At 37.9% G+C, this 11,492-nt stretch overlaps 1 protein-coding gene and 1 non-coding gene across 2 annotated transcripts; one reads left to right on the plus strand and one right to left on the minus strand.

Moving 5' to 3' along the window:
• The first annotated feature begins 2,909 nt into the window (after positions 1–2,909).
• On the plus strand, positions 2,910–2,981 carry TRNAP-CGG (transfer RNA proline (anticodon CGG)). The gene has a single exon. It is a non-coding gene; the product is annotated as a tRNA-Pro (tRNA).
• Positions 2,982–3,926: 945 nt separating this feature from the next.
• Positions 3,927–8,329, minus strand: ATERDJ3B (DNAJ heat shock family protein). The gene is made up of 10 exons (XM_078582940.1): positions 8,133–8,329; positions 7,899–8,047; positions 7,678–7,804; positions 6,846–6,960; positions 6,330–6,446; positions 5,947–6,033; positions 5,765–5,824; positions 5,588–5,665; positions 5,282–5,353; positions 3,927–4,256 (listed from the first exon to the last, which is right to left on the minus strand). The coding sequence occupies exons 1-10, from the start codon at positions 8,195–8,197 to the stop codon at positions 4,095–4,097; spliced, it is 1,032 nt and encodes a 343-aa protein (XP_078439066.1). The 5' UTR covers positions 8,198–8,329; the 3' UTR covers positions 3,927–4,094.
• Positions 8,330–11,492: the final 3,163 nt, after the last annotated feature.

The following is an 11,492-nucleotide window of genomic DNA, read 5'->3' on the forward strand; positions in this document are numbered from 1 at the left end:
GGGAACATACCCTTGACATTTATTTTAATTTATTTTATAATAGGGGTAATCTACCCATTGTAAATTGTATATTCCTCCAAGTTTTCTGAAATTATCAATTATAAACCTCTAAAAACTATGATAATGAAATTTCTAACCCTAAGACAGATAAACAAACAGAACATTTTCTCAAGATTTAGGGGAATTAATCAAAATTCATAGTATGACGATTTTTCGTCACACCTGATTCTATTAATTCTTAAAATATTTCTTCATGAATACAATATTTACCAATATTCCAAATGAATGTGTTAACCGCCAAAAAGTTTTAAATTTATTTACTTTGTTGTAAAGATTCTTAAAATAATTTAAATGAATAAATGTGATGTTTTTTTAGTGTTGTTGGAAAATTTTTCATTATCAATTAATTATGGTTTGCATGATTCCTCTTTATAGTGATTTTCTTAAATAAAGGGTTATGTATGTAAATTAAAAAATTCCGCTACATTTTGATAACTTGCAAATTAACATGACTAATTGATAAATTGTAGACTATATTTATGTGTTGTAATGACCATATTTGCATGTTATCATAGAAAAATGGATATAAATGACTTACACTTTGATTTTATTATTATTTATAATTTTTATTATTTTTTTTACATGGTATTTAACCTCATTTCATTGAAGAAATATTTTTTACAGGGCCTTAAATTCTTGGCTAAAGGTTGGTAAGGGCTTCCCTAATTTGTCTGGAATTTTTCCATATTTTTTTATAATTTTCTGAGCATTATTTAGTCAAGAAATGAATTTAGAATTAAAAGAATTGATATTTATTAATTTATTTAATATTTAAATACAATTTTTATATTAAACAGGTGGCGTCCACGTCATTCGCCCAAAAATTCGGGCAAATGATTGGAAGCGCCAATTTTAGTTATTGATAGGCTCATTATGGCATCGCGCATCGCATTGCCATAATGAGCAAATCAGGTACACTTAGTAATGATTTGCACGTTTAATGAAAAAAGAGAGAATCCTCCTACAGTCAAGTATCCGCATGCAATGATTGCATGCGGCTACCTACGCATGAGATTTAATAAAGTTGCCATTAAATATTCATCCGCAATCGATTTCCGCGTGCATTCAATGCACGCGGCAAATCGATTGCATAAAACTAACTTTCGTTTTGTCTTTTTCTTTAAAAAAAAAGGGTAACGTGGCTTGTTTCTGTCCATTCAAAAGGAGCTTCAATCATCCAATGATTGGGCGCCTTGAACACAGACAACGAAGCGTCAGAATGTGATTCGAGAAAGTGGAAAACGAGAAAAAAATGCCGACCAATCAGAAAATGCCATTTTTGAGATATTTTGAAGAGAGATAAAAGATCCAACAGTTGAGATTAAGCGCCAGTAAAACCTTGATATCTTGAGATCTAGACGTCCGATTGGGCTGAAATTTTGAGGGCATGTTTGTCTTTTCCCGCTCTACATTCTCTATGGTTGGATATTTAAATAGAGGTCTGGAAAAGGGCGAAATTTAATTTTTAACGCTCTCTCCAAGGATTTGGCCAGGAAGGACACAAGAGTTACTTTGGAAGTCGACAGTTCTTGATTCTGCACTCAAATTTGTAAGTTTCTTACTTGTATTTCAAACTTCTTCTTGAACGATTCTAAAACGCCAAGGCATGGGCGAAATGTCCGTGCCCTAGAAGTGGTTTTGAATGAAATTAGCACTGCATTTTTATTTTTATTCAAGATCTGGTTTTTAATCTTTAGTTTTACATCTATTTTGAACATTTATGCATTTTTAGATTTTTAATTTAGGGTTGGATTTCCCTCTTTTCGCAAAATTCTTCACTTTCTCTCTCTACATTTGATCTCTTATTTTCTCTCTCTAGATTTCAAATTTTATTTTTTGTAAATTTAATTCAATATATAAAAACCCTAAATATAAAAATTCATCCATAAATTCGTCCATCTTGAACTCCAATTTCAAAATCCTTTTCTTGATTATTAAATTCCCAATTTTAATTCATAAAAATTGTCTTAAAGTTTTATAAGAATTGGGAAATTAATAATCCGAATTAATTTGATCTTATAATTGAAATAATTATATCTTGAGATTTTTGACCGAAAGATTTAAAATCAAAATTAAGTTTTAACTTGATTTTGATTAATAAAAAAACATTATTTAGTGTAATTAAGGGTTTATTAATTGCAAATTTAATTCATCCTTGAATTAATGCATTAAAAATTGGATAAAATTCTTGCTTGCTGCCTCCCTGTGGTTCGACCCCTTGCTTGCTCTATATTCTAAATTTTCTGATTAAAGGTATTTATAAATTTTATTGTATAAGTCTAAACGTCAAATCAACGACAAATTTACACACATTTTTAGGCTTATCACATTTACATGTCTATCTATGGTTTTGGACATTTAATGAAGAATATGTTTTAATGATGGATATTTGACAGTTATCATGAAGAAAAAATAAGCAATGGTTCATAATTAGAATAATACCTCTGAAGGATTCTCATGGATGACTGCTTCCCCTTAGCTTGTATAAAGGCCCACTATCTGATATAAATATATGTTCATGAAGCCTAGTGAGATAAGTGCAAGGGAGGAATAAGCCCTACGAACACAAATATCACAAAGATGATGTTATCCCCATGGTGTTTGGTTTCATCCGTGAACCCAAAAATTAGGACAGGAAAAATAAGAAAAATAATATCTATTCATAACATGAGTCTAGCTAGATCTGGGTTATATTTTTCTATTTACTATGTTATTTTGAATAAGATAGAGTAAACATATATTTTCTCCGAGCTCACCGTATGCCAATGGAATACAAAAATAACCAGTAAATTCACAATTAAAATTTAAAAAATAATTCATAACATTTATTTTTAATTTTTTACCAACCAGGGTGTTTGGTCTAGTGGTATGATTCTCGCTTCGGGTGCGAGAGGTCGCGAGTTCGATTCTCGCAACACCCCCCAAATTTTACTATTCGACATCGAACTTTCCTTTTATTATCAGCCCTTGACACAAAGTGGATTCTACTTTGACTGAGAATAACCAATGTTTATGTTTTGAATCCTCTCTGATCCTCTAGCCCAATTTCATTATTAACCACCGACGAAAACAGTGAGTTTGCGAGATATTTTTTTAGTTGAGCGAGAAAGAAACTGCATGCTCGCGAGTTGAGATTTAAAAAAAAAAATCCATTCCTCCTACTCTTGATTCTGAAGAATAACGTCATCGAGTAAAAGAGACATGCGCCTCGGGAGAGATGAGTTTTCGCGAGACAGAAACAGAGAGATATGTGCTTTTGGGGGAGAGAGGGAGAGATGTATCTTTGGCGAGAGAGAGAAAGAAATATAGGAGGAGAGAGAGGAGTTTTCACGAGAGATAGAGAGAGATGAGTTTTCACGCGAGATAGAGAGAGAGATAAGCTTTCGCGAGAGAGATAGAAAGAGAGATGAGTTTTCGCGTGCGAAAGAGAGAGCGAGAGATAGGCTTTGGTGAGAGAGATAGAGAGAGATGAGTTTTCAAGAGAGATAGAGAGAGAGATGAATTTTCAAGAGAGATAGAGAGAGAGAGAGAGATATGAGTTTTCACGAGAGATAGAGAGAGAGATAAGCTTTCGCGAGAGAGATAGAAAGAGAGATGAGTTTTCGTGAGAGAGAGAGATGAGTTTTCACAAGAGATAGAGAGAGAGACAGATGAGTTTTCACAAGAGATAGAAAGAGAGAGGGATAAGTTTTCGCGAGAGAGATAGAGAGAGAGAGAGAGATGAGTTTCCACGAGAGAAAGAGAGAGAGATGAGTTTTCTCTAGAGATATAAAGGAAGAGAGAGATGAGTTTTTCATAAAAGAGATGGACAGAGAGAGAGAGAGAGAGAACTTTCCATTCGTTGACGTATAGAACAAACGCACGGGTGGTGGGGTCAATCAACGGATATCTCCATTTCTGCATATCCTCCAATAATAATCCGTCCCATTAATCACAGAACGGGCAAAATTAAAAAAAAAAAAAAGGAAAATTAAACAAGTATAGGCTGCCAAAATAAAAAGAGCCCATCATCCTCACCATGCCTCTCCCTCCCTTTAAGACTTGAGCACGGCCTTGATCTTGCCCTTCTGTTCTTCAGAGAGAGACGAGGGGAAGATCACCTCGTACGTCACGTACAGATCCCCCTTCTTCTCGCTCGCGTGTATCGGCATTCCTTCCCCTTTGAACTTCCTCACCGCCTTCGGCTCTGTGATCCCCTGCTCAACATTCCCATCTTAACATTTCAATTCTCTCTTTGATTTGATTTCATTAGATCAGATCAGATCAATACATGCATGGATGTATTATGTTGTCCACTGATGGATGGATTGGATCGCTTGATTTATGGAAAGATGGATGGATGGAAGAATGGGAGTGTGGGGGGGGAATATGTAGATAGATAAGTGAATGGGTGGATGCATAGACAAATTAGAGAGAAATGAATGAATGTATAGGTGGATGGATAATTAGATAGAAATATAGATAGATATACTGATAGGTTAATAAATAGATGAATGAATGCGTGGCTGGATAGAATAATTAGAGAGAAATGAATGTATGGATAGGTGGATAGATAGATAGATAGATACATAGACTACTGAAATATCAATAGATGGATGGATAGATAACTTAGAGAGAAATGAATGTACGGATAGGTGAATAGGTGGATAGATAGATAGAGATACTGATATATAAATAGATAGATGGATGAACGGGTGGACGGATAAATTAGAGAGAAATGAATGTAAGGATAGGTGAATTGGAGAGAATTGGATGGGTGAATAGGTGGATAAGTAGAAAGATATACTGGTATATGAATAGATAGATGGATAAATTAGAGAAAAATGAATGTACGGATAGATGGACAGATAGATAAAGATACTGATAGAAAAGTAGATAGTTGGATGAATGGGTGGATGGATAGATAAATTAGAGAGAAATGAATGTATGCCTGCGTGGATAGATAGATGGATAGAGATACTGATAGATGGATGAATGGATTGAAGGATGCAGTAGTGTATTAGAGGAATGGAAAGATAGGCCCGTACATGGATAGGTACGAAGAGAGATAAAGAGACAGATAGAAATATAGGAAAGAGACACAAACAGATGTGAAGATGATGTAGATGAAAGGTGGAAGCATGCTATCATGAACGGGCCGAACAAATAAGTAGGGAGAGAGAGAGAGAAATGAAAAGAGAGATGAAGATAGAGGGATGAAGAGAGAGAGAAAGCCACTGACCTTAGAGCCGATCTCCACCAGGTGTCCGTCAAGATGTGGCATAGACTTCTCAAACCCAACGAGTGCTTGGAGCTAAACAGACCATGAGCACGAAATGTCAACGATGAAAGGTATTTTTGTTTCACATACGTTATTTTAGATTATCATTTCACTAAAAATAAAAATAAAAATCATGGTCGTACCATGTTAAAATCCACCTATAAATTGGAACTTCTTAAGAGTAATAATGATTCTCGGATATAAAGAAAGCTACATAACCCACAGGATCAAATTTCAAATTAATTAAAAAAATTCAAGAACATTTACCAGGGTAATTGTCACTGTAGTGTGCAGGTCATTCCCTTCCCTTCTAAAGCGTTCATGTGTCGCAGTTCTTATTCGAAACTGCCAAACAAGATTCGATTATTAAGCGTTATTCAGATGGGTAATTCATACATGCAAAGATATAAATACGAGGAGTAAATAAAAAAATGCTTCACAAACCTTCAAATCTCCAGGTTCTCCATCAATAACCGGCTCGCCATCCTCGTAGAACAAGATTTCCTATAAAAATCCCAAAAGACGGTTTTTATCTAATCCATATAATAAATTGGTAGAAAACTATTACAGTTATTTAGACAATTCTTGATTTGAAAAACTCGATAAAAGAAATAGTTAAGGCATACCTGTCCATCTCGCATGCCCTTCTCAATGTCAACCGTGATGAAGTAACCTTCCCTCTCAAACTTGACATTTGGGCACTGTTCACAAACCTGAAAACAGAGAAAAGAGATTGAAAACATAAGGGAAAAGTAAGACTATTATTGAAATTTCCATTCCTGGGATTCCTATATTCTGTTTAATAGAGTTTAGTTTTGTCCGCTATATCTCTTCCCCATGGAGTTTAACACTTCAAAATCGTTTTATGACGACTCCGAGTTTCATAATGCAGTACGGAGAAGGTTCATAAATTGAAGAAAATTTTGATTCATTCTCCTTATAGTTTAAGTAAGCTAAATAAATGACAATAAATGTAAAACAAAAAAAAAACCAAGCTCAGCAAAAACACCTGTTCCGTCATTTGCTGGAACATCCCAGGAGCAATTTGCCGGTGATATACTTCATTTCGACAGTTGCACTGCCTTTTGCCAGGCGCTGGCTTGATGACATTTTTCTCCCTCCAGACCTGAAATTTCAATTACACATCGTCGTTACTGGTTCTCATGGCGTTTGCTAAATTGTCTTCAATTCAAATATGCATAATAATTCACAGCTCTAATAAACATTATTTCATTAAATTTCCTTAGCTAAAAATGTATACCTCACACAGCAAGATTATACAGGTGAGATAAGGATGATCACTTAATACCAAAACCTATGTCGTTTTGTTAACCACTCATTCTTGAATTACTGTAGAATGACTGGTTAACAAAATGGTAATAAAAGGGTGAAAGGAATGGATACAAAAGTTTTGAGATAAAATATCATGATAAATAAGTCAAAATTAGTGTTAGCAAAGAACAAATGCGGCCTCATACTCCGATATAAGTATATCTAGATGAAGCTATGAAGTTGAATGGAATACCTTGAAAGATCCTCCCATGTACAGATCTTCAAGCGATGCATCCAAATCAACGATCACATCGTCACCCTTTACAACCTTCTCCTCTTCCTCCTCTGGCATACCACCACCAAAGAAGCTGCAAGAAATTAAATAAAATAAGGTTATTTCACCACAAGGTAACTTTAAATAGGTGAACTATGTTTCAAATACAAATATTCGAAGAGATCTGGCTGCGTCATGATGAGATCATTTTCAAGGGGAGAACAACTTCAACAGTAGGAGTCATTCACTAAGTGGAGAGTCTTGTTGCATGCCGGTTAAGAGAGACATAAGAAAGACGGGGGACGAGTTCGATCATCTTTAGAACACTATTTATATCTATATGGTATTGCGTTGATCACTGCTTTCTGGTGATCTTCCCCTTCCCTTTCAAAAAAAAAAAAGACAAAGATGGCAAAGTAGCTGCCCCGTATAACATCTTAAATAACTCATCAATTAAACCTCATACGGTGTGATCTGTTTCTTTCATCAAGTATTTCCTCTTCGTCCCATGACGTTTACACATCTAGCTGCCAAAGAACTCCCAAGATCTTTAACAAACCCATACAATTTTCTATTACTTCTCTCATTTCTTTCATCAATTTCGAGCCTACGCTGTTCTATCTAGAGCTAGTTCATCGCGCCGTAGTCCATCTTCACTGATTCCACTTCTTGCTCTAACGATTAAATCAACTTTATGGTCGGCTGAATAGATTATGTTATTGAATATGAATAGAATTGAGTTAGTCGTTCAGACAATGCTACAGCAGATCCTTGAACGTCAAATTAACCCAAAGAGACTGATTTTTCTCACCTGTTAAAAATATCTTGAATGTTCATCCCTCCACCCCTTCCTCCACCTGCGCTATGCTGCTTCAGGCCTTCTTCGCCATAACGGTCGTAGATGCTTCTTTTCTCACGATCAGAAAGCGCCTCGTAGGCTAAATATTTAAACAATTCAATCCATTTCAATTCTAACTTTTTTCCAAAACCATAATCCATAAAGCACTTCAATCACGTTCCAATTATTCATACCGTTATTGATCTCCGCAAACCTTTTATTAGCTTCTTCATTCCCGGGGTTCTTGTCGGGATGGTACTTCAGCGCAAGCTTTCTATATGCTCTCTTTATCTGCTCCTCAGAGGCCCCTTTAGAAACTTGAAGGACATCATAATAGCTCTTCCTAATGAAAAAACAACACAGAAAGCGTGAAATCACTGCACCGCAAAAAATAAAGATGGATGAGGCAAATGAGAGCAAGATCTCACCCTCCGAGAGCAGAGAAAGAGAGAGACAAGGCGACGAACAGTAGCAACAACGTTGTCTTCTTCATCTCCGGCGTAATCAAGCGAATGCGAGAGATTTAGAAGAAATCCAGGCTTGAAATGTTCAGATCCAGCCCTCGGATTTGCTTCCCGAAGAATGGAGATGAATCGGACCTTCTTCAACGAGCAGCAATTCAAAGCCTTGTTCTTTCTTCTTTCTTAAGAACAAGCGCGCCTCGACCAATAGGACGAGCCGCGGCTCATGGCCATCCAATTATAAATTGCCACGTGCTATCCCCGACGTGTCTTCTTAAACACACTTTGCAACCCCGTCAACTGTCGCCACGTGGATTTCCACGTGTCGGATCCAACGGCTGGATCACGCGCTGTGAATGACTTGCGATCCACGCATCTACTGATCCGACGGTTGTGAGGACTCCTCGTCGCGCCTGCCGCACGGAACGGAACGTAACGGGTGATGGATGACGAGTGACGCGTGACGGACGATAAAAGGAGACGTAACGGGTGATTGATCGTCATCGAGTGTTGTCAAGAACACAAGTGATGTAATTGTCAGTAACGGACCGTAATCCGTTCTGTCTTCATCCGTCCTTGTCATCAGTCATCCGTCAGATATGACGGATGACGGATGACGGATGATTGCAGTAACACGCATATGACGGATGACGTTTTGGATGACGGATATGTGGATAAAAATGTAATAATAGGCTTCTAACGGATATGTAGGCTATATTATAATTAATATATCGAGATATAAAGTTGAGGATGGCAATTGATGGAGATTAATAGATTAAAATGATGGAGATTGATGAAGGGGACGAGGACCGTCAAAGATGAGGATGGCAATTGTTGATGAAGGGGACGACAACGTTCATGGATGATATCGGGGTCCTTCAACAATGGGGATGACGACCACCATGGAGAGAGAAGATGTTTGTCAATGACTGGGACAATGACTGTGTGAATGGAGATGGGAGCCAATGAAAAGGGGATGACAACTGATGATGATGGAGACAACAACCATCATTGTCAATGTGGACAATGATCATCGTAGATGGGGACGATGAATGTCATCAACAACAAAGAAAACAACCATCATTGACTGAAACAAAAATTGTCATGTATGGGGGGCAATAAGGAGTTCGACAGGGATGACGATCAGCGTCTAGTAGGGGCAACAATTGTAATTGACATAGATGGGAATGATCATCGTCGAAGGGGACGACAAGAACTATCGCCAATATTACTCTCTCTCACTCTCAATCGTGCTATGTCTATCTCTCCACCTCTATGTGATGCAGGACGACAACGAAGAGTGGTGGTCGTGACTGACGTAGCCTTAGAACATGAACTGTGTATGAACAAGACTTGAATCCATAAGCCTTTCTCTACTTGAAGGAAGTTAAGTCCTGAATCCACAGAACTAGCTTCTCCAACCCTTGAATCCACTAGGGGTTGTACTTAAATCCAAAAGAAGCTAAGCACTCTCTAGCAAAGAGAACACTCAGAGAGGAGAAACAAGAGTTCCAACAAAGCAATAGACTTCAATAATAATCCTTCGAGGGTACATGGGGGCCTTATATAGGCCACAACAAGTGCATGGTCGTCCATAATGATTGTACCCATGAAAGGAAAACTCAAAATATTAAGAAAAACAACTCTGACAAGCTAAAATAGAGGATAAACAGCCTCACAAGCCTGAGCAGAGATATCCTGTAGATTCTTGGGCATGTAGAAGTTGTCAGGAGATATTTGTGTGGCTCAAGAAGATCATAATGGGACAAAACAGAAGATTGCAGCCCTGACGAGTTAGAGTAGAGATCCTGGCAGAAGTAGAATCTGTCAAAGGATTGTGTCAAATATAAATCTGTCAGAAGATCTTGTTAGAGGATCATGTCAGAGAAAATCATGTCAAAGGATCATGTCAGAGAAAATCGTGGTAGAGGATTTTGAGGGGCTCTAGGTAATTTTTTACAAATCCTGTCAGTTCTAGAAGAATCTCCTTATTGTGCCACAAGTTGCTAATGGGCCTCAAAAATGGGTTTCTGGGCTACATCAGTGACGGTGAAGATGAAAACAATGGCTTTCAAACAGTGCAAAAGACGCCAAGGACAGTTACGGCTCGTCGCACGTGAGAGGAGAAAAGCCTGATGTGGGGGCAGTAGTGCGGTAGCGGCAGCCCTTTCCAAGGGTGAAAATAAAGCTTTCTCTATTCAAATTTCGCCAATGTGTACATCAAGGGAGGAGTCTTTTATAGCCTTCTCCCTAGTGACATTTGGAATTAAACGAAAAAATCCCCAAAATATTCAAAAATAGGAAATTCAAAGAAAGGTCCATTATGTTTGGTCCGTGTTGTGACAACACCATTTGGGTAAACGTCAGCTTCCCCTGGTGTTCTCCACCACTCTCTGTCTTTCTCACTCTCTCTATATCTCTCTGAGTCTCTCTCACTCTCTCACTCTCTCACTCTCCCTCTCCATCTGTATCTCACTCCCTCGCTCTCCCTCTGTATTTTTTTCGTATCTCTCTCTTGCTCTCTCTCAGTCTTAGTCTCTTGTTGCTCTATATCTCTTGCTATCTCTTGCTATCTCTCTCTTGTTGCTCTCTCTGTTGCTCTTTCTAGCTCGCTTGTTCTCTCTCCCTCTCTCTCCCCCTCTCTCTCTCTTGCTCTCTATCTTTCTCACTCTCCCTCCATCTCTGTCGCAATCTCTTTCTCTCTATTGCTCTCTCTCTTTCATTGTCTCTATTGCTCTTTTTTACTCTCTTTCTCTCTCTTGCTCTCTGTCTCTCTTTCACTCTGTTTCCATCTCTTTCTCACTCTTTTTCTCTCTCTTGCTCTCTCTCTTTCACTATGTCTCCATCTCTTTCTCGATCTATTTCTCTCTATTGCTCTCTCTTTCACTGCCTCTTTTGCTCTTTCTCACTCTCTTTCTCTTTCTTGCTCTCTCTCTCTCTCTTTCACTCTGTCTCCATCTCTTTCTCAATCTCTTTCTCTCTGTCTCCATTGCTCTTTCTCACTCTCTTTTTCTCTACTGCTCTCTCTCTTTCACTTTGTCTCCATTGCGCTCTGTCTATCTCTCTAGCTCTCTGTCTGTCTGTCTGTCTCTCTCTCTAACTCCCTCTCACTGTCACTCACCCTCTCTGTTTCTTCTTGTCACTTCTCTCTTTCTCTCCCTGGGTCTCAGTCTCTTGTTGCTCTGTCTCTCTTGCTATCTCTTGATCTCTCTTTGTCTCTCTCAGTTGCTCTCTCTTGCTCTTTTGCTAGCTCACTTGCTCTATCTCTCTCTCTCTCTCCCTCTATTGCTCTTTCTCGCTCTCTTTCTCTCTATTGCTCTCCCTTTC

The sequence above is a fragment of the Wolffia australiana genome, chromosome 1 (genome assembly GCF_029677425.1).
Source record: "Wolffia australiana isolate 7733 chromosome 1, ASM2967742v1".
Taxonomy (NCBI): domain Eukaryota; kingdom Viridiplantae; phylum Streptophyta; class Magnoliopsida; order Alismatales; family Araceae; genus Wolffia; species Wolffia australiana.